The sequence below is a fragment of the Heloderma suspectum genome, chromosome 16 (genome assembly GCF_057233095.1).
Source record: "Heloderma suspectum isolate Gila_16-S chromosome 16, 16-S_ref, whole genome shotgun sequence".
Taxonomy (NCBI): domain Eukaryota; kingdom Metazoa; phylum Chordata; class Lepidosauria; order Squamata; family Helodermatidae; genus Heloderma; species Heloderma suspectum.
In genome coordinates this window covers 10,055,501-10,078,925 of record NC_139473.1, presented here as the reverse complement: position 1 = coordinate 10,078,925, position 23,425 = coordinate 10,055,501, and the positions used below count along the sequence as shown (strand labels likewise).

Below are 23,425 nucleotides of genomic sequence, written 5' to 3'. Positions count from 1 at the left end.
TTGAAAGCAGCGAGAGGTGGCACTGAATAGGTGTTCCAGCCATATTGATAACGGGAAAGAAATCAGAATGTCAAGATAAAAAAAATTAGTGCTGTGCTGAAAATTTTGATTCTTCCATTTTTGGCATTGAGGGGAATGGGGGACGGACAAAAACTCCAGCAAAAGTGCCTGGGAGAGATGAGAATTTCAGAGAATTTTCTCCCGGGGGGTGGGGACAGGGTTTCCACATACCTTTTTAAGTGCAGGCGATTCTTGAGGGGTCTCCTTTCTGTTTTTTTTTTTTCAACACCTCCTGCCCTTGCAGGAGCCCAGGACTCTTCTCCAGCCAGGAGTTCTTCCTGAATACCTATTGGAGAGGGTGAGGTCACATGGTCTCCCGAGAGTTCAGAAAGGACTGCTGGGCTGGAGAAGGGTCCTGGGCTCCTGCAAGGGCAGGGGGTGTTTTTTTAAAAAAAATAAATAGAAAGAAGACCCCTCAAGACTTGCCTGCACTTAAAAAGGTATGTGGAAACCCTGTCCCCCTCCTCAAGGAGAAAATTCTCCGAAATGCCTCTTTCACAGGGAGATAAAAAAAAATCCTAAAAATAGGGGGCAAGATTCAGCACAGCACTAAAAAAATACCTTTGCCTCAAAGCACACCAAGAATTCTCTATCACTGGGGAGACTAGAATCTTATTCCCCACCATCCCCACCCCTTGACTTGGGGACATTCACTCCAGTGCCCCCTTGGGAGCACCGTGCTCCTCCAGTGAAACTGTGATGCTGCTTGTTGCTGCTGTTGTTCCTACGAAGGCCGCGCACTCATAACTAACCGTGATTGGTTGCTCCCTTTCAGGTAATTGGAAGGATGTGCAAAATCATCGACAAGACCTGTCTGTCTCCAACTCCTACATTAGAGCAGCACCTGATGTGGGACGATATTGCCATTCTAGCCCGTTACATGCTGATGCTCTCCTTTAACAATTCACTCGATGTGGCTGCACATCTCCCCTACCTCTTCCATGTAGTGACTCTGTTGGTGGCCACTGGCCCTCTTTCCCTTAGAGCTTCCACCCATGGCCTAGTCATCAACATCATTCATTCTCTGTGCACTTGTTCACAACTCCACTTTAGTGGTAAGTCCTTTACGAGACGATTTTATTGACTGAGTCGCTTGCTCTTTCCGCTTGCGCGTTGTTTCTTAGCGGCTGACCCGGGGCAGGTTTAAATGGTCGGCAGGATTCGCCATAAATTTAGTGGCACTGTCCATAAATAACTTCAAGGGGTGCTTGTGCTGAACACCTTGATCACTGATGCTCAGATTGTGAGCTACTCCCCCTCCCCATCTCCCACCCCAGGGGCAGCTGTCCACTGCCTCTTCTCCCTGTCACCTTTATTTTTTTCTTTCTATACTGCTCACAGGGACTGCCAGTGCCCTAGAAGGGCACTGTGTATTGGATCCAAACGTAGTTGCGCTGTATACCAGGGCATATCTAAGGGCACACGATGCAGCCACCTTGCTGAAGCTAAGCAGGTCTGGGTCTGGTCAGTGCCGGGATGGGAGACCACCTGGGAACCTTGTGTATGCCACTTTGAATTTCATGTTAGAAGAAAGAGAGATAAATGGGCTAAATAAAATATTGAAATTGATGGGAGTTAAATTAAGCCAGCCTTTCCCAACCTGATGCCCTCTAGTAGTTGTTTTGGACTACAACTCCTATCAACCCCAGCCGGCATGGTTAGGAATGATGGGAGGTATTGTCCTAAACATCTGGAGTGCATCAGGTTAACTCGTACCATTGATTTTGGTGGGACCAAAGTTCAATTCACATAGCCCAGATCCAACCTTATGTTTCCTTCCCTCTGATGCTGTGCTTGAGCCTGCCTGTATGCACAGTACTAGCACGCAAGTCATCTGCTATTAGGATGGTTCCCCCCAAAAGCAAGGACCATATTAACAGCAGAGGGAGGGGTTTTAAGGGGTCTTACCTGAGTCACAAGCTGCCTATTGAGGGTCACGAAGATTATTTGCAGGATCAGATGCACTCGTACAATATCCAATGCGCAGAGCCCACGAATGTGCTCCATTCTGCTGTCCCCTCGTGGCTGTCTGTGGGGCTATGGCTTTTAAGTGGAGAGGTATCTATCATATTCATTTATTGGCAAAGTGTCTATGCTGCTTTAAACCAAGATATTTCAAAGTGGTTTACAGTACAATAAAATCGAAAGGCTAAGTAGCCCTCCCCAACCTGATCCCCTCAAAACGTTTTAGACTACAAATCCCAGCATTCCCAACAAGTGACAGTGCTGACTGGGGCTGATGGGAGTTGAAGTCCAAGACACCTGGAGGGTACCAGCTTGGGGAAGGCTGTGAGCAATCCAAATAAAAACCCTGATCAGCAAGAACAGCAAAATTAACAACCAAAAGCAGGAGCAGGTAGGACGATCCAGCACTGAGTAGTTCTGAAAGAACCTCCTGAGCCAAGACAGCTGAGCTAAGGGGCAGAGTTAGTCCTGAATTACGTATGCCACTGCATTGTCCAGCATGATGCCTGTGAATGCAGTTGAGAAGTTATGGATTGAGCGTGCGCTGCCGCATGAGCCACCTAGCCCGAAAGGTCACGCCACATGGTTCTAATAATTGTGGGAGGAGGGAGTGAAACAGCAAAGTTCTTGCTTTTAATTCAGTGTTTGTGCTTAAAAGCTGAGTGCAACTAATGAAGCTGCACAACCCCTTTTAATGATAGCCTGTATGGTTGGTCAGACCTTTATGTACAGCGCTGTGAGGCTCCTTAAGCAAAGCAAAACAATTTGCTCTCACCATTTTCAATACATTATACGTATCAAGACAGCTAATGGGTTCTGTGCTCCGTATTTGCTGACCATGCTTTGACTTTTAAATCTTCCCCTGTAGCTGACCCTTTCTCCTCTCATTTCTGTGAAGTCACAGTATTAATTTCCTATTTAGTCTCAGGATGGATGGATGGATGGATGGATAGATAGATAGATAGATAGATAGATAGAAATTGTGTTTTAATAGAGTGAGGTTTTAGTGCAGCATTTAACGTCTCAGAACAAGCTCCAAAGAGTGGTCAGATCAATCTATGCCTGCCGAAGGCTCTACAGCATAGCATGGTGGAACACAATTTACTGCCTGCCATGACCGTAAATTAGGGATCCATGTAATGTTGACATCACGTTTAAAAATAAATTGTCGGACAACCTTCTGCTTTTGTGGTGAAGGAACAGTACTGTGCTGTATTGATCAATATTTGGGGGGAAATGTGAAGCATTTAGTCAATCCCCCATCTCCCATTGTGCGTAAAGCGGTGTCTATGTGAGAGGGAAATGCCACTTTGTGATGGAACAGAATTCCTGCATGGATGGTAACACAGTTCCCTAATAAGAGAAGCCTGCTCTGTTTGTTGGGTCTTCGCTGCTCTGGTGTGACCCACAGGGTTCCATTTAAATGGAGTGTTGGGCTGGGAGATCCGGGTTCTAGTCCTCACTCAGCTATGGAAGCTCACTGGGTGACTTCGGGCCAGTCACAGACTCTAAGCCCAAGCTACCTCACAGGGTTGTTGCTGTGAAGCTAAAATGGAGAGGAGCAGGATTATGTATGCTGCCTTGGGTTCCTTCAAGAGGAAAAAAGGCTGCATATAAATGCAATCAATCAATCAATCAATCAACTCCCCTCTACTCAGCACTGGTTAGGTCTCATCTTGAGTACTGTGTCCATTTCTGGGCACCACACTTTAAGAAGGATGCAGACAAGCTGGGGAGGGTTCAGAGGAGGGCAGCAAAGATGATCAGGGGACTGCAAACAAAACCGTAGGAGGAGGGACTGAAAGAACTGGGCATGTTTAGCCTTGAGAAGAGAAGACTGAGGGGAGATACAACAGCGCTCTTCAAGTCCTTGAAAGGTTGTCACAGAGAGGAAAGCCTGGATCTCTTCTCGATCATCCCAGAATGCAGCATACAGAATAATGGGCTCAAGTGACAGGAAGCCAGATTCTGGCTGAACATCAGGAAAAACTTCCTGACTGTTAGAGCAATACGACAGTGGAACCAATGACCTAGGGAGGTGGTGGGCTCTCCCACACTGGAGGCATTTAAGATGAAGCTGGACAGCCATCTGTTGGGGATGCTCTGACTTAGATTCCTGCATTGAGCAGGGGGTTGGACTCGATTGTCTTGTAGGCCCATTCCAACCCTTCTATGATTCTATGACCTAGGGTGATGGTGGGCTCTCCCACACTGGAGGCATTCAAGACGAAGCTGGACAGCCATCTGTCAGGAATGCTTTGACTTGGATTCCTGCATTGAGCAGGGGGTTGGACTCAATGGTCTTATAGGCCCCTTCCAACCCTATGATTCTGTGATTCCCCCCTCCCCTCCCCACACATCCACTGCAAGCTTCTAATAAAGATGTAAGTGTGCAGGAAGCTACCATGTATGGTTCACCCATCTTGCCCAGTACTGTTTACTCTGCTGGCTTTGCCTCTCTAGCATCTCAGACAGGGATCTTTCCCATCGCCTGGTATGTAAGAAGAGCTCTGCTGGATTATAGATTATTTATTTATTCCTGTTCTTTACATTCCACCTTTCAGGATATAAATCCTCCTGAGGTGGCTCACAAGTAAGACGGAGATGCACGAACGAAGTTACAGGGGACAGGATTTTAAAAACAACGCCTCACCAGGTTCCATCCCACAGGGCAGATGAGGGTAGAAGGCCCTGTGTGGGGAAGGAGGCCGGCTTCTGCGGTGGCCTCAGCCGCTTTTGCCTCCCTCTCTCCCCTGGAGTCAGGCCAAAGGTCCATCTCGTTCAGCATTCTGTTCCCCACAGTGGCCAAGTAGGTGCCACCAGGAAGCCCACAAGCCAGATGGGAGGGCGAAAACTTTCCCTCATTGCTGTTCCCCAATAACATGTTATTCAGAGGCAGTATAGGGCCATCATGACTAGTAGCCATTGATAGCTTCGCCCTCCATAAATTCATCTAAATCCCCCCTTTAAAGCCATCTTAAGTTAGTGGCTATAGCCACACCTTGGGTTAGCAAATTCTGTAGTAATGATGTGCTGCATGAAGAAGAACTTCCTTTCATTTTATTGTACACCACCCAGAGAACTTGGGTTACTGGGCGGGTTAAAAGTACAGTAAATAAATAAAATAAATGAATAGTGTCTGTTCTGAGCCTCGCACTATTCAGTTGCACTGGATGACCTCAGATTCTAGTATTAGAATCTCCACACTCTATGCATAATTTTATAAACCTCTGTCATTGCTTCCCTTTCTTCTGAGCTAAAAAGAGCCCCAAGTATTGTAGCCTTTCCTCATAGGGGAGTTACTCCGCAGCCTTTTTCCACAGCCTTTCCAGCTGTACAATATCCTTTTTATTTTGTTTTCATTAATCTATAATGTTTTTAATATCCCGCCCTTCATTGTAAAACTATCCCAGGCCAGTCACAAGATAGAATACACTATTATAAAAGTAAATTTTTGAGATGCAGCGACCAGATCTGTACGCACTGTTCCACCAATCCTCTGCACAGAAATTAAAATTCCAATATAGCAGTTCTGTTTTGGATCCCTAGCATACAATGTGCCTTAATTTGGGGCGGGGGGGGGGAATGAACCTGAGACCTTCATGCAAAGCCTATGTGCCACCACTGAGCTGTGGTTGTGGCCCCTCCACGAAAGGGCATCCCTGATAGCTGATCTCCCTCAGCATCCTGTTTCCCACAGATGCCCCTGGGAAGTCCCCAAGGAAGCCATGAAGATGATTATTTTCCCCTACTGTTTCCCCCAGCAGCTGGCATTCAGTGGCCTACTGCCTTTGACGTTGGAGATTCCAGCCTGCCATCATGGCTAATAAAACTCCTCCTCCATCAATGTAACCCTCTTTTAAAGCAAGCTAGGACAGAAGTGCAAATTTGTAGCTGATTTAATCTCATTTTATTGGGCACTCTAGAGCAGGCTTACCTATAAATAAAATTGGCATGCAGGCAACTGGCTACTGAGCTCATGTCCACCCACAGGAGTTGGTGTGGGAGCGGGGACAGCTAGGATTCAAGGGAGCTTGACATGGCTCTGGACTTGGTGGTGGTGGTGGGGCTGGCAAAGCTTTGGTCTTAACTATAAATCAGGTGGGCAACTTGTGGCCCTTCATGGATCACTGCCTTGTTGTGGTGAAGGGGCTTGCGTAACTCAGTGAAGCCATAAGCTATGCCGTGCAGGGCCACCCAAGACGGACAGGTCCTGGCATTGAGTTCTGACAAAATGTGGTCCACTGGAGAAGGAAATGGCAACCCACTCCAGGATTCTTGCCAAGAAAACCCCATGGAACGTATCCCAAGGCTAAAAGAGATGACGCCGGAAGATGAGCCCCTCAGGTCGGAAGGTGTCCAGTATACTACTGGGGAAGAGCAGAGGGTATTTCCAAGTAGCACCAGAAAGAGTGAAGCGGCTGGGCCAAAGCCGAAAGGACACTCAGCTGTGGATGTGTCTGGTGGTGAAAAGAAAATCCGATGCTGTAAAGAACAATATTGTTTAGGAACCTGGAATGTCAGATCAATGAATCAAGGTAAGCTGGAGGTGGTCAAACATGAGATGGCAAGATTGAACATCGACATCTTGGGAATCAGAGAACTAAAATGGACAGGAATGGGCGAATTTAATTCAGGTACCATCATATCTACTATTGTGGCCAAGAATCCCTTAGAAGAAATGGAGTAGCACTCATAGTCAACAAAAGGGTGGGAAAAGCAGTACTGGGGTACAATCTCAAAAACGACAGAATGATCTCAGTACAAATCCAAGGCAAACCATTCAACATCACAGTAATTCCAGTCTATGCCCCAACCACTGATGCCAAAGAAGCTGAGGTTGATCGGTTCTATGAAGACCTCCAACACCTTCTAGAATGAACACCAAAAAAAGATGTCCTCTTCATCATAGGGGACTGGAATGCTAAAGTAGGAAGTCAAGAAATCACCGGGATAACAGGCAGGCATGGCCTTGGTGTACAAAATGAAGCAGGACAAAAGCTAATAGAGTTTTGCCAAGAGAACACGCTGATCATAGCAAACACTCTTTTCCAACAGCACAAGAGACGACTCTACACATGGACATCACCAGATGGTCAATATCGAAATCAGATTGATTATGTCCTTTGCAGCCAAAGATGGAGAAGCTCCATACAGTCAGTAAAAACAAGACCTGGAGCTGACTGTGGCTCAGATCATGAGCTGCTTCTTGCAAAATTTCGGCTGAAATTGAAGAACGTAGGGAAAACCACTAAACCATTCAAGTATGACCTAAATCATATCCCTTATGAATATACAGTGGAGGTGAGGAATAGATTTCAGGGATTAGACCTGATAGACAGAGTGCCTGAGGAACTATGGACGGAGGTCCGTAACATTGTTCAGGAGGCAGCAACTCAATCCATCCCACAGAAAAAGAAATGCAAGAAAGCCAAGTGGCTGTCTGATGAGGCTTTACAAGTAGCTGACGAAAGAAGGGAAGCAAAAAGCAAGGGAGAAAGGGGAAGATATATCCAACTGAATGCAGAGTTCCAGAGAATAGCAAGGAGAGACAAGAAGGCCTTCTTAAATGAACAATGCAAGGAAATCGAGGAAAACAACAGAATGGGAAAGACTAGAGATCTCTTCAAGAAAATTGGAGATCTCAAGGGAACGTTTTGTGCAAAGACGGGCATGATAAAGGACAAAGAAGGCAGGGACCTAACAGAAGCAGATGAGATTAAGAAGAGGTGGCAAGAATACACAGAAGAACTATACAGGAAAGATCTTAATGTCCTTGATAGCCATGATAGTAATGTCCTTGATAGCTATGATAGTGCGGTCACTGAACTTGAGCCGGACATCCTCGAGAGTGAAGTCAAGTGGGCCTTAGGAAGCATTAGTAACAACAAAGCTAGCGGAGATGACAGTATTCCACCTGAGCTATTTAAAATCCTAAAAGATGATGCTGTTAAAGTGCTGCATTCAATATGCCAACAAATTTGGAACACTCAGCAATGGCCGCAAGACTGGAAAAGGTCAGTTTACATTCCAGTTCCAAAGAAGGGCAACGCCAAAGAGTGTTCAAACTACCGCACAATTGCGCTCATTTCACATGCCAGCAAAGTGATGCTCAAAATCCTACAAGCTAGGCTTCAGCAGTATGCGAACCGAGAACTACCGGAAGTACAAGCAGGGTTTCGAAGAGGCAGAGGAACTAGAGATCAAATCGCCAACATTCGCTGCATCATGGAGAAAGCAAGAGAATTCCAGAAAAACGTCTATTTCTGCTTCATTGACTACGCTAAAGCCTTTGATTGTGTGGATCACAACAAACTGTGGCAAATTCTTAAAGTGATGGGAGTACCAGACCACCTTACCTGTCTCCTGAGAAACCTGTACGAGGGTCAAGAAGCAACAGTAAGAACCGGACATGGAACAACCAAGTGGTTCAAAATTGGGAAAGGAGTACGACAAGGCTGCATATTGTCACCCTGCTTATTTAACTTATATGCAGAGTACATCATGAGAAATGCCGGGTTGGATGAATCAGAGGTCGGAATTAAGATTGCTGGGAGAATTATCAACAACCTCCGATATGCAGACGATACCACCCTAATGGCAGAAAGCGAAGAGGATCTCAAGAGCCTCTTGTTGAGGGTGAAAGAGGAGAGTGCAAAAGCTGGTTTGAAACTCAACATTAACAAAACTAAGATCATGGCATCTGGCCCTATCACTTCCTGGCATATAGAAGGGGAAGAATTGGAAGCAGTGACAGATTTTACTTTCTTGGGCTCCAAGATCACTGCAGACGGTGACTGTTGCCATGAAATTAAAAGACGCTTGCTCCTTGGGAGGAAAGCTATGGCAAACCTAGACAGCATAGTAAGAAGCAGAGACATCGCCTTGCCGACAAAAGTCCGTCTAATCAGAGCTACGGTTTTCCCAGTAGTAATGTATGGCTGTGAGAGCTGGACTATAAGGAAGGCTGAGCGCAGAAGAATTGATGCTTTCGAACTGTGGTGCTGGAGAAGACTCTTACGAGTCCCCTGGACTGCAAGGAGGTCAAATCAGTCAATGCTAAAGGAAATCAACCCTGAGTGCTCATTGGAAGGACAGATTCTGAAGCTGAAGCTCCAATATTTTGGCCACCTAATGCGAAGAGAAAACTCTCTGGAAAAGACCCTGATGCTGGGAAAGACTGAAGGCAAAAGGAGAAGGGGACGGCAGAGGATGAGATGACTAGATAGCATCACCGATGCAATGAATATGAACCTGAGCACACTCCGGGAGAGTGCGCAGGACAGGAAGGCCTGGCGTGCTATGGTCCATGGGGTCACGAAGAGTCGGACACAACTGAACGACTGAACAACAACAACAACACATAAATCGGGTGGGCAACTTGTGGCCCTCCAGCTGTTGATGAACTGCCCCTCCTGTCCGCCCCAGCCACCATAGCCCATAGCAAGGGATGATGGCAGCAACATCCGGAAGGCCCCGAGTTGCCCATCCCTGTCATAAAGGCAGTTTGTGGAACTGTCGAAGGAGCAGCAGAAGTTCCAGCTCCAGGCCTTGTTGCAAGCTCTGAGGAGGGAGGGTGAAGCGGCCTCGGCTCCCTGTTCGTCTTTTGGGGGCGACTGCTCCGGCTGGAGGGCCCTGAAGCCTTCCATGCCTCCATATTCCCAAGTCACAACTGTAGGTTACGCTAGCCCGGGTTCTAATGGTGTGATAGCGACAGCCACATCATCGCTACAGGACACTTGGGGCCACTCGACGCCTCACACGGGAAGATCCCCCTGCGCGACGTCCTCCCAGGGCCGCTTCGGATGTTGGCTGGATGTGGGGAGAGAGGAGGTGTGAGCGACTCATGCTTTCTCTTCGTCACTTTCCAGGCCCAAAGGAGGGAGGTGTGCGACTGCAAAACACGCCTCTCCCTGCTTTGGACCTGACTGGAATGGGAGGAAGTACGAGACAATCACACTTCCTCTTGCCACGTCTGGAAAATTCCAAGGAGGAACCCGAACACACTGGGGAGCTGCAGCCAGTTTCACCTACCTGGTGACTCTGACTGTATGATATATAATACACGTCTGTATTCGTTCCACTTTTACATGTACATGTAAAACATTGGAGGGGTACACCTTACAAATGTAAGGCCAGAAGTAGTCCAGAGAGAGCTCTGCTTCTCCCTACTTGTTACCATCGAGAGTTCCGCAAGAACACAAAAAGAGATATGCTGGATCACACCGAAAGCCCATTGAGTCACAGAGAGGAAGGCCAGGATCTCTTCTCGATCATCCCAGAGTGCAGGACACGGAATAACGGGCTCAAGTGACAGGAAGCCAGATTCCGGCTGAATATCAGGGAAAACTTCCTGACAGAGCAATACGACAGTGGAACCAATTACCTAGGGAGGTGGTGGGCTCTCCCACACTGGAGGCATTCAAGACGTGGCTGGACAGCCACCTGTCGGGGATGCTCTGATGTGGATTCCTGCACTGAGCAGGGGGTTGGACTCAATGGTCTTATAGGCCCCTTCCAGCCCTACTATTCTATGATTCTATGAAGCTGGACAGCCACCTGTCAGGGATGCTCTGACTTGGATTCCTGCACTGAGCAGGGGGTTGGACTCAATGGTCTTATAGGCCCCTTCCAACCCTACTATTCTATGATTCTATGAGTCCAGCATTCTGTTTCCATAGGAGCCAACCAAATGCCTCTGAGAAGCCCATAAGTAGGACATGAGCGCAATGGCACCCTCCCGCTAGTGATTCCCAGCAACTGGTATTGAGAGGCACCCTGCCTCCAGTACTGGAGGTGATATATAGCCAGTAGGTCAAGGAGCTCTTGAGAGCCGCCTCCTCCATAAATTTGTCTAATCCTCTTTTAGAGCTGTCCAAGTTGGTGGCCACTGCTACACCTTGCAGTATGTGCTGTGGAATGAAGTCCTTCCTTTTGTCTGTCCTAAGTCTCCCACCATGCAGCTTCATGGGATGACCCTGGGTTCACGTATTACGAGAGAGGGAGAAAAGCATTTCCATATCCACTTTTTCCACACCATGCATAATTTTATAGACCACTCTCACACCGCTCCCTGTTACTCATTTTGTCTCTAAGGAAAAAACACACACACACCAAATGTAACCTTTCCTCATAGGGGAATAGCTCCAGCCTCTTGGTCATTTTCATTACCCCTTTCTGCTCTACAATATCCTTTTTTTTTTTTTTTTTTGCAGTGCGATGACTAGAACTGTACACAATATTTCACATTTGGTTGCACCATAGATTTGTATCAGGGCAGTAAGATATTGGCAATTGTATTTTTGATTCCTTTCCTAATGACCCACAGCATAGAGTTTGCCTTTTTCATAGCAGCTGCATACTAGGTCCACTCTTTCACAGAAATGTCTACTACGAGCCAAAGATCCCTTTACTGATCAGTCACCACTAGCTGAGACTCTCATCAGCATACTTGCGAAGTGAGGAATTTTTGCCCCAGTGTGCTTCATTTTACAGACTCTGGGATGCTCATGATATTGACTATGAAGTAGGCCAGGGGCGAGGAACTTTTTTGGGTCCGGGGACCTGATTGTCCTCCTGGACCTCTCACACGGGCCAGATTATGTTCGGTCAGGCTCATCCATGATGTCAGGGTCGGAGGGCATCCCTGCCAGCTAGTGAGCAAAGGACTGGATGCGTCTGATCTCGGAAGCTAAGCAGGGTCAGCCCTGGTTAGTACTTGGATGGGAGACCGCCTGGGAATCAGGCTTCCTGCACTGAGCAGGGGTTGGACTCACGGGTCTTGTAGGCCCCTTCCGGCCCTATGATTCTACGAGCTATGAGCTTCTGTGGGCTCCCTGGTTGAAGCAGCCGTTAGAGCTCCTCCAGCCAACACATCAGTCAGGGAGCCCTGTTTCACTCTGCATGGGCTTTCCAGGCAGCTCCCGGACCTGGTGCCTTGTGGAGCAGCACTCCTTCGGTCGAAGAGCCACCTCTGTGTTCCCTGTGTGAAGAATGTGGGAAAGTGAAGTGGACTCAGCCAGCTTCGTGCCATGAGCCATGGCTCAGTTACTCTCTCTTCTGATAAGATGGGTGGGGTTTCACCTTAGGCCCCGTGGGCCAGCCTGGTGGGCCAGAAGTTTCCCTATCCCTCAGGCAGATTCTTTGAAGAAAGGCTAGTCTCTAGGCTAGACTAAGAGGCACCTTCTGGAAGCCAGGTTCCTGCGTTTTTCCTGTGTCCGTAGTGAATGGATGCAAGTCCCTTGATCAGTTCTACCTTTTAGGATAGACATTTATTTAAAAACAAAAACAAAGAACAAGAGGAGGAGAAGGGAAGTAGAGCTCAGATATGTTCAGCGCCAACTCCCAACTAACAGGTTCTGTAACCAGTCTGTTGTGTTGAGAGAACACGAATTCTGTCTGCATAAGGCATCTTGAGTTTGCCTGTACCTCAGTCATTCCATTTTATCTCTGCATAAGAATTATTTAATGTCTAACAATATTAAGACTTGCTACCCCACCTTTGGGAAAAGCCCTCCCTCCCCCAAGAAAACAGAAGCACCCAAGGAATCCAAAGCAAGGCTTTTGTGGGGTGTTTTCTTACATGAAGACCACTGTATTCAATAATGCATTGAATAGAGGTTAAGGAAGATCAAAGTGGACTCTTCCATTCAGAGGGCAGGAAATGGTATTCCGAGATGGTCTAAATTTCGCAAAGGCATTCTTAGAATAAATAAGCAGTGATTATGTAAGCTGTGTAAATAATTGTTTAAAGGAGTAGCCCTCTTTGGAATACAATTGTGTGAGTGCTTTTATCCCTCTGGGGTTCTGTGCTATAGGTTAAATGCTTTCACTTTTCCTTAGCCAGCAGAGTTTTTCTCTTTTGATGTTCAGTTTCTCCCCGCTCCACTCTTCCAATTTAACCCACGTAGAATATCTGGGAAAGAGCACTGGGGATAAAAACCAAGAAAGGCAACCTTGCATGACCTGTGTAGTGTCAGGGAGCCAGCAAGGCTACCGTTCAAAACTGCATATGGAGACGTCTGTTAAAGCTAATATTCTCTGACGAATCCCGAATTTGCCAGGTTCACCCCATGCCAATTAAACGATGCAAATAAATGACCGACTGCGTCAATCAGATCTGCTTTATTAGACACACAGTCACTTTAATGCAACCAGAAAAAGCAACATGACATGAACTGGTGCCACTGAATAGCGGTTTGATGTACATACCGACAACAGGCGCTTGTGTATGTGGAGAAGCATCTGTCCTGATACGTCACAAGCAGTACAAATCTTCACTCGTTGTACCGACAGAAATGGGGACGTGCCCCTGGCTTGGAAATGGAAGTTCCTCAAATAGAGGCACATTTTCAAAAACGCCACCACTGGTTTGCAAAAGTGTTAGAGCTGCCTGTTACTACTACTGTTATTATTTATGTTACTATTATTACATTATTATTATTTACATGGATAATATTGTAATAATGCTGCATTACTATTCTTATTGTCATTGATTTGCCTTTATCCAAGGAATTTGGGGTGGCCTACAAGGCCCCTCGTTTTATTGTCGCAAGAACCCTGCCTGGTAGGGTAGGCTGAGAGGGTGGCTCAGCGAGCATTTTGGCTATCTTCACTCATTCATTCAGTTTAATTTTTTTGTATGTACTGTTTTTCTGTTACAATACCCAAAGCGGTTTATAATAGAAGTGTATTAAAAATTAACAGTAGGGGTTGGGGAAAGCATCATACAAGAAATCAAGCCATCCTAGCCACAAGAAACACATCTAGAAGCAAGAGAGGCAGGCCAATTAAAAAAAAATAAAAATAAAAGCGGCAGTGAACAAATACCCATTCACCTAATGCTAACTGAAGCGGCGGGCGGGGGGGTTGAACAGTGGTCCCCTCTGGTCCAAACACAGTCCACTACATTATACTTGGGCTTTTTTTGCACATTTCAGGCTCAGAACAGACCTTTCCCCGAAGTCAGAGTGATTACAGTTGCGGGCATTTCCAGACAGGCCTAACTTGGGGTTGTTACTTCAGTGCTTACGATCCTTGCCACTTGCATGCCTGGGGTATCAGCCTCTGCTCCTCGCTGCTGATTTACAGGACCAATGGGGATCTTGCCCAGGACTAGCCCAGAGAGACTTGGGAAGCAGGACCGGTCCTAGTCCCCAAAGAACCCGGAGGCAGCTCACCTGTAGTAACAGATGAGAAGCTGCTCACCCCAACACATGGTTCCGCTGCTTTGTAAGAACAGCAGAAGGAAGAGGGAGCAGAGAAGCCTGATGCTAAAAGGGGAGCAAGGAAGGGAAGGCCAGCAAGCACCAAGGCATCCCAGCAGGACTGAGGGGTGGAAGAAACCCCACAGGCCTGGAGCAAGATGTGGGGATGTGAGCAGCAATATCCCCAGCCTCTTGGAAGGCGGCTGACTGGTTGTGTGGGGGATTGGAAGGCTGGGCAGAATGGGTTGCACAGCCGGAAGTCTCACTACAGGGCCTTGAGGGCACTTTGGGCCAGGCAAGATGAAAAAGGGGAGGCTGTTAGATGCAGGAATTAATTCCTCGACGTGGGGCCATAGAGACACTACCATGGTTTTCATGAGCGGACCTTAATTTAGTTCACGTCCTAGAACATGCCAGTCTTGGGTACGTATTTGTGTTTCAATTAAAAATGACGGCATGAGATCCAAAGTATCTGTCTGTACTTCCTTTAACAGAGGAGACCAAACAAGTTTTGAGACTGAGCTTGACGGAGTTCTCACTGCCCAAGTTCTATTTGCTCTTTGGGATAAGCAAAGTGAAGTCAGCGGCCGTCATTGCGTTCCGGTCCAGTTATCGGGACCGGTCATTCTCTCCTGGCTCCTACGAGAGGGAGACGTTTGCACTGACATCCCTGGAAACGGTCACAGAAGCTCTGCTGGAGATCATGGAGGTATGCTGTGCCACGCAAACCATGAATGTGAGCGCTTGGGTTAAACCTAGCGCTGTGAGCTTTAACTGGCAGGTTGCTCAGCTAAAGCTTTAGTTCTGTGGTCCCCAGTGTGGTGTCTGCTAGGCTCCCTTCCCCTCCTGATTTTTTTTTAGATTTCTAAAGGTTTTTTAAAGTGTGTGTGTGTGTGTTTCTTTTAACCTGGGAGGCTGGTATGCTGCAAAAGCAAAGATCCAGTCTCCAGCATGCCCATAAGCCCCAGAGGCATTCTTAGAAAATAAAAATGGCAGGCAGCTGCAGCCCAGCCCTTTGTTTTGAAGCATGCCAGCAGCTAAGAAAAAGGTGAGCTGGAGGTGGTAGGGAGCATCCGATGAACGGGGGCCAGGTTGGCTGTGCGCTGCATGTTTCTCTGAGCACCACCACTTTGCCCTCTGCGAAATGGCTATTTTGTTGTGCTTCAGGGGCAAATACGTGAAATGGGATTGGGAGCTCAGCCCCCCCATGCACACACACTGCCTTTTACTCAGTTTCCCAAGTTGCTCGTCCCCGAGCTTCACCAATTTGCCTTCTGTAAAATGGGCATCAGAGCCGAAACCTGTCGATTCAAAAGAGCAGATTAAAGACTGCAGGCAAAGTGCAGAGCTTCACGGGAAAATGGCTGTCACTTATCGGATACTGGAATGTGAAGATACAAACCACAGCAGTAGTTCCTTATGTCAAAAAGGGACACGCCTTAGATTGAATGGTTTGATGTCGACCTTACACACTCAGACATGTTTTTGCTTTTGTGTTTTTCCACAGGCGTGCATGAGAGATATTCCAACCTGCAAGTGGCTTGACCAGTGGACAGAACTTGCTCAGAAGTAGGTTGTGCTGCCCCGGACCACGAGGCTGTTTCGTGATGGTGCACCTGTGTCACATTCGCTGTTCCTTGATCCCTTTTCCTCCCGCCACAGCAGGTTTCATTGGTGGCTTTGTTCCAGCAGGCATCTGTTTAATACCTGGCTTTCTTCCTCTACAGGTTTGCATTCCAGTATAATCCATCCCTCCAGCCAAGAGCCCTTGTTGTCTTTGGTTGTATTAGCAAGCGGGTGTCACACGGGCAGATAAAGCAAATCATCCGGATTCTTAGCAAGGTGTGTACCACTTTTTGTTTCTCTGTAGCTTTCGCTTTCACATAGCTCTGCTTTCAGGCTGAAAAGCTTTGACCCTCTGATTTTTTCACTGACTGGAATGCAAGTTTTCGTTTTCACATAGCTCTGCTTTCAGGCTAAGGAGCTTTGACCACCTGTTTTTTTTTTTACTGACTGGAATTCGAGCAGTAGCAAACAAATAGCAAGCTTTCCACTTCTACTGTGAAATATTTACAAATTGCCATCAGTGTGCCAGGTGCTGTAAGCTTGCAGTCTCAGAGCCTTTGCTCATATTACCTGGCAACTGTATGTTTGTTTATTTAAAGAATTTCCTGTTACTTCTTATCTTATAGTCCAGCTTTCTTGGTGAACAGAAAGCTGGAGTCACCAGGGAGCCCAACCATCCAGATGCTCAGGTAGAAAGCGACACAGGAAAGCATCCTACTAAAGGCCCCCCAAACCCTGGAGCTGGCTGTAACAGAGTCTGAGATTACTCAAGCTCCTTTATGCAGCAACTTCCTCCTTCCAAAGTCCAGATCAAAGATCTTGGTAGTGTTCCTGAGCAGTTAGTCCACATGGAGAAAGAGAGCTCTCTCTCTGGGGTCTTGGTCAGAAACCTCAGGTACGCACTTCCTAACCAAATTAGAAGAAACATAAATTTATTAACCGAAGAGCTTTTACAAAGACAGAAGGGAAACAGGAAACACTAGACAGAAAACAAAGCCTAAAGTTGTATACTGTGTATCCTGCTTAAACTATATACTTACTCCCACACCATAGTCACTGGGGAACACCTCACTATCCTCCTCCTCATCAGGAGGGGAGCCAGAGTCCAGAACATTCACACATCCAGCAACCAACAACCATGTGAATCCAGTCTCATAGGAGCTAAACCTCTGCAACGTTTTGTCAGGGCTAGCCAAAAGAGGAGGGCAAAGGAGTAAGAAAAACGCCTGCTCCTAATTAGGCTGGAACAAGAAAGGGGCCAGCTGTTAATTGAGAGGGAAAATACTTGGCCCACTCCCAACAAGCCCATTGTCTTAAAGGAGACTTGCCAGATGAAACCAGCCCCCACCACACTGGCCCTACGGGCGACACCATTGTAACATGTGCACAAAGGTGAAACTGCCATGCTATTCGGGGGAGATTTGGGCTATATGGGAAGCATCTCTCCAGCCACCTTGGCTGCCTTCAAAGGGGCACGCTGTACAGCTCCTCAGCCTGACCCAGTGTGAATGGTGACGAGGAGGGAATGGGAGGTGTGATGATCCAACTGCTGTGTATTATAGAGTACAACAGGAAGCTGTTTGGCTGGCGTACTGCATATCAGGCAGCGCAGCCATACGCACACTCAATTGGGAGCAAGCCCCGTTGAATGCAGTGTTACGTACTTCCGTAGGCATGCAATGGATTGCGCTGTTAATCATTGATACTGAATAGTGCTAACATGCTAGATCTTGTAATACACTTACTTCCAGTTGGTGTCCCGCTGTTTTCTTTTTTTCAATGTGGAGGCGTTCCTGTTGCTTCTTAGTTCCCAGAGCTAAGACACTTGCTCCCAGCACCACAAATTCAGGGAACGTGAGACTGTGGTACATCCAGACTGGGTGGGCAGAATAAATGCCTTCCAAAGGACAGTGTTGCCATTAGGGGACGAGATGTGTTGCGCAAATGGGGAGAATTGTGGGATAAGTAGCAAAAGCAGAAGGAAGGGGCAGAGGAGAACAGGTCAGTTTTCGCTCAGAAGAGGATTAATGAGAGAATAAAGAGGGAAGGTGAAGTTGGACCAGAGAACTTGATGTGAAAAGGAAAATACAGAGCCAGAGAGCTCATTTTGGGTTGACTGAAGCAGAAGAGATGGTGGAAATCCAAAAAGAGGGCTGGAGCCTCGGTCCGGTACTAAAAGTCCTCTGGAGCGTGGGGAAAGGAGTCATCCCTCACAGTCACAGGCTGAATACTCTTTTCCCTTTGTCAATAACAGGGTCTCGAGAGCTGCTTGAAAGGCCCTGATAACTACAACAGCCAAGTTCTAATAGAAGCCACAGTCATAGCGCTCACCAAGCTTCAGCCGCTCCTCAACAAGGTAAAACTGCCCCGGTCCGCAACAGCCTATTCTGTATTTCCAAGTGCGGCAGGGACTGAGGGCAATTTCAGGGCGTGCGTGGAGCATTTTCTGGAACCATTCACATGAGAAGGCTCAGTGGCTAATATCTGCTTCTTCTACCTGTCTTTCCTCTCTAAGGGCTCAATCCTGTGTATGTTTAGACAGAAAGAAGTCCTGCAACTCCCAGCATCCCCCACCCAGCCAATGCTAGGAAGTGTAGGACTTTTATCCTGTCTAAACATGCATAGGATTGCACCTTAAGTTACTTTTCTGCCAAGGGGGAGTTTTGAAATCCTGCTGATTACATATTTGGTCAGTCCAGTTTAGTAAGGCCTGGCTTAGCCACCACAGCCCAATGGCAGTGGTGGTCATTCCTTGGGTGTGTGCTCCAATTCCCTCCCTCGCTGCCTGGTTCTCAGTAACCCAGTCCAAACCATGGTTTCCAGTTTGTTTTAGAGGTACACAATGGTTTGCACTGACGATGGCTTGCTCAACTTGGGCATAACCAGGAAGCGAGGGAGGGAATCAGAGGTGCAACCTTGAGGCACGGTTCCATCAATGAAATGATTAAGGGCACAATTGTATGCATGATTAGACAGAAAAAAGTCCTACAACTCCCATCATTTCCCAGCCAGCATGCATGGTTGCAGGACTTTTTTTTGTCTAAACATGCATAGGATTGCACCCTAAATCTCTTAGCTCCACACTCCGTTGGTTAAGATTCTCTGCTGCTCTCAATTTCAGGTGTTGCTGCTGTTTTAAAGTTTTCACATTGTTTTTAGAGCTTTCAAATTCAACTGACTTTTATACCCTTCATATCTCTCTCTTGCTCAGATCCTTGATTTCTGCTCCTCATTCCTTGCCAAAGAGAATCCAAATTTTTCTGAAAACCCAAAGCTTGACAGTTAACTACAGCTGCAATTAAACAGAAATATCCAAAGCAGTTTACAAAAAAAAAATCAAATCATAAAAATAACTAAAGACAAAAGGTCAGCACCAGCAAGAGAAACAAGTTAATATTGGCAACAAACCAATAAAAGCAACAGCCACCAAAGCTTTGGAGAATAAAAAGATTACTTCTGCTGTCTAAGCTTTAAAAAAAAGCACTGATACTTCCCAAACCTGCTTGGGGAGGGATTTCCATAAATGGGGCGTCACCACTAAAAAGGCCTTCTCCCTTTTTTGTTGTTCAGTCGTTCAGTCATGTCCGACTCTTCGTGACCCCATGGACCAGAGCACGCCAGGCCTTCCTGTCCTGCGCTCTCTCCCGGAGCGTGCTCAAGTTCATATTCATTGCATCGGTGATGCTATCTAGCCATCTCATCCTCTGCCGTCCCCTTCTCCTTTTGCCTTCAGTCTTTCCCAGCATCAGGGTCTTTTCCAGAGAGTTTTCTCTTCGCATTAGATGGCCAAAATATTTCAGCTTCAGCTTCAGTATCTGTCCTTCCAATGAGCACTCAGGGTTGATTTCCTTTAGGATGGACTGATTGGACCTCCTTGCAGTCCAGGGGACTCGTAAGAGTCTTCTCCAGCACCACAGTTCGAAGGCATCAATTCTTCGGCGCTCAGCCTTCCTTATAGTCCAGCTCTCACAGCCATACATTACTACTGGGAAAACCGTAGCTTTGATTAGACGGACCTTTGTTGGCAAGGTGATGTCTCTGCTTCTTACTATGCTGTCTAGGTTTGCCATAGCTTTCCTCCCAAGGAGCAAGCGTCTTTTAATTTCATGGCTACAGTCACCGTCTGCGGTGATCTTGGAGCCCAAGAAAGTAAAATCTGTCACTGCTTCCATTTCTTCCCCTTCTATATGCCAGGAAGTGATGGGGCCAGATGCCATGATCTTCGTTTTTTTAATGTTGAGTTTCAAACCAGCTTTTGCACTCTCCTCTTTCACCCTCAACAAGAGGCGCTTGAGATCCTCTTCGCTTTCTGCCATTAGGGTGGTATCATCTGCGTATCTGAGGTTGTTGATAATTCTCCCGTCAATCTTAATTCTGACCTGTGATTCATCCAGCCCGGCGTTTCTCATGATGTACTCTGCCTAATCTCTAAAAACAGGGAGCATCCGGAAGAGTACCTTTGAAGCATGTGTTAGATTTTGAACTTCTTTATATGGAAGGAAGACAGTCCTTCAGGTACCCAGGTCCCAAGCCATTTAGGGGTTTAGACTTGCGGAGAATTGGACTGTAAATTGGACATTATGGCTACACTCAGATGATAATGTCTCAACTTAATAAGATGAGATACAAATGAGTATTCTTCCCAAGCATAGAGCCTCTTTGCTCCAGCCACAATTAAACCAAGACGTATCTACCTAACTAAAGCGTCCTGTTCCATAGGAACCAAAAAAATATGGTTACCAGTGCTGGAACAAGCCAGGATCTTAAACCAATCTCAAGCTGGTAACCATCATTTCCTGGTTCAGATGAAATGAGAAACTGGTTAATGAGAGTCTTAGGGCACAGTCCTATGGCTGCTAGTCAGTGGCTAGACAGCCATAGGACTGGTCGGTTTTCGGGAACTGACCCTGGAGCCCATGCTGTGAGGTTGGTTCCCGGAGAACTGCCTCCCCGCCCCCTCGTAGGCAGCGCAGATCATCCCTGGACTCCGGGCTCATAAGAGCAACGGGGAGCGGGGCAAAAAGGGGGCATTCCTGTAGGCCAGTAAGTGCCAGTATGACACTTCCTATGCATTGTCCAGCCTCCTCACCCCATGCTCCCATAGCTAGACATCTGAAATTGGCCGTCTTGCCATGGATGCAAGGTGCCTGGAGCGCAGAGGAGAGGATCCCCTCCACGCGCCTTCCACCGTGTATTGGTGTCCTGCTTTAGAACAAGTCTTGGCTGTTTGCAAGCAAGTACAGGGAGTGACGCAATAGAGCCATCAAGTTGGCAAGCAAATGGTCAAGCACACGGGTTTCAGTCTAAGGAGTTTTAAGCGAACGCAGGAGTGGTCAAAATCCAGGCAGAGGTCAGAACACAGGCAGGCAACAAGGATCAGGCAGCAGCAGGAGTAGTCGAGATCACAAGCAAGAGGTCAAATGCAGTAAAACAGTCAGGGACGTTGCCAGGTCCAGAAGCAGGGTCGTTGAGCAGTCCCAAAGGTCAGGAAACAGAGCATCAGACACAGGGCACAACTCAGGAGGCAAGGGGCATGGCAGAGGCTGGATGGACCAAGTTGTTCCAAGCCTGGCTGGGTTTCCAGCAAGGGCTTTTAAGCCCAAAGCCAGCCAGAGCTCAGCTGCAGCAGTCGGAGCTCCCTCTCCAGAGCCTACTCCTGGGGAGACCTCTTCAGGCGGCGAGCACTCCTTCACACAGGAGCCCTGCTAGCCTGCCGCTTGAGGTGGCGACGCTTCTGGGAATCAGGGTTGGCTCAGCCTCTGCCTCAGAGGCAGAGTCCCTCTCTCCTGACCGGGATGGCCCTGCAGCCGCTTCCCCCGAGGGTTCAGGCTCCTGTGGGTCTGGGGGCAGTCCCTGGTCTGGGGCGCCCTGGGCTTCCGGGGCCTCCTCTGAGGAGGGCTCCTTCAGTCAGGGCATGACAATTGGATAAGCGGTCGCCTTCAGGTCTGGAGGGGGGCGCCTCTCCACATAGGAATGCTCTCTCACTGATTTAATCACAGCTCACACAAAGGGAGGAGTGAAGGGTCTACGTCTGCAGGCAAAAGGCTTGTTCGTATCTCAGTTTATTAAGCTGCAATATGATTGTCTGGACTGGGTTAACATGTACATGGGGGGGGGATCTCTTTCAGCCTGAGGGCTGAATTCAGTTTCTGAGAAGCTTTTGGGGGGGGGGGATTCCAGTGTAGGGGGGGGGGAAGCAAAAAGTGGAAGGACCAAAACTGAAAAAAATACCAGCATGTTTTAGCTTAAAGCTCTCACTGCCAGTCGCTAAACCTTAGGAGAGGCATTTCAGCCTTTTAGAATGGGGGCGGGGGACTGCACAGAAGTTGGCAGCCGTTTATTGCATCCGCAGATACGAATACAGCTTCCCTATGCCCACCAGCTTCCCGTGGTTGGCTTTGGAGAGACCTTTTAGGCTGAAATAGCTTGGAATGCATTGCACAACTTGAACCGGACAGCATGTTCCCTCCCCTGTTGGATCATTCAATATGGGACCGATAATCAAATGAAGGATGTTAAAATGATTGGTGTCTGATGTATTTACCTGTTTATTGTTTGTTTATTACAAATAAAAAAACCTTAAAACAAAAAAAGAATGGGGGGAAACTGCACAGAAGCTGGGAAGCCACCAAAAAATGGTGGTTAGGGGAAAGGCGGTGGGGGCATTTGGGGAACCCTGGAGGGCTGGATTGGGGCCCCAGGTGGGCCAGATTTGGCCTACTGGCCTGAGGTTCCCCACCCCTGATATACGTGGATGTGGATGGATTCACTTTACATGTGTTATCCCAGTTATTGGTCCCGTTGGGTGTTGGGGTTGTTTAGGGGCTGAACATATCCGATGCACATGAGATATGCAGGGTGAAGCTTCCTGATCTGGATCTTTCACAGCAGAAGGGAGGTTTACATATAAATCTGTGTCACTTTCCCCCCCACCGCCCAGGACTCGCCTATGCACAAGGCCCTCTTTTGGGTGGCCATGGCTGTTCTGCAGCTGGACGAAGTCAATCTGTATTCAGCAGGAACAGCTCTGCTCGAACAAAACCTCCACGCCCTGGACAACCATCGAGTCTTCAACGACAAAGTAAGTGGCCCCTTGCCGGAAAGCCTTGTCTGTGTATTTAGTATTATTCATCAACACAAAACAAGGGGTGAATACTCTTGAGTTGTGCCACGCATTCATAATTAGCACAAGTGGTTTGAAAAACTGCATGGCTTCCCCATGGAACAATAGTGAGAATGAAAGCTGCCCTCCACACCATGTTATAGGAACCATGTTGCTATAACCATGTTATAGGAAATGTTATAGGAACCGTGTTGATATAACCATGTTGATAGGAAACATGATGTTATAGGAACATAACATGTTCATGGGTAACGTAACATGTACATAGGATCCATGTTGATTGATATAACCATGTTGATGTAACCATTAGTATAACCACGTTATAGGAACCATGTTGTGAGATTGGATAATGCACGTTGCAGTTGTCCAGTGGTGCTGCAGGTTAAAATAAAATGCTTGAAGGCACAGGAACCTTGATCTTGGAAGTGCACACTTTAAGCCCCGTTCCCTGAATATTCTCTTAGACATCCACACTCAACTCTGTGGTGGTTCCTAATTCATCTGT

At 47.4% G+C, this 23,425-nt stretch overlaps 1 protein-coding gene across 9 annotated transcripts in view; it reads left to right on the top strand.

The window, feature by feature from the left end:
• Positions 1 to 23,425, top strand: part of NF1 (neurofibromin 1) — a 236,608-nt gene that overhangs the window by 176,192 nt on the left and 36,991 nt on the right. For all 9 annotated transcript variants that reach the window (XM_084822899.1, XM_084822897.1, XM_084822895.1 and 6 more), the window contains 6 exons: positions 836 to 1,115; positions 14,726 to 14,940; positions 15,739 to 15,800; positions 15,959 to 16,073; positions 18,052 to 18,153; positions 22,738 to 22,878. In XM_084822899.1, the coding sequence (XP_084679025.1) occupies positions 836 to 1,115; positions 14,726 to 14,940; positions 15,739 to 15,800; positions 15,959 to 16,073; positions 18,052 to 18,153; positions 22,738 to 22,878 (915 nt within the window). The remainder of the gene's footprint in view (positions 1 to 835; positions 1,116 to 14,725; positions 14,941 to 15,738; positions 15,801 to 15,958; positions 16,074 to 18,051; positions 18,154 to 22,737; positions 22,879 to 23,425) is intronic.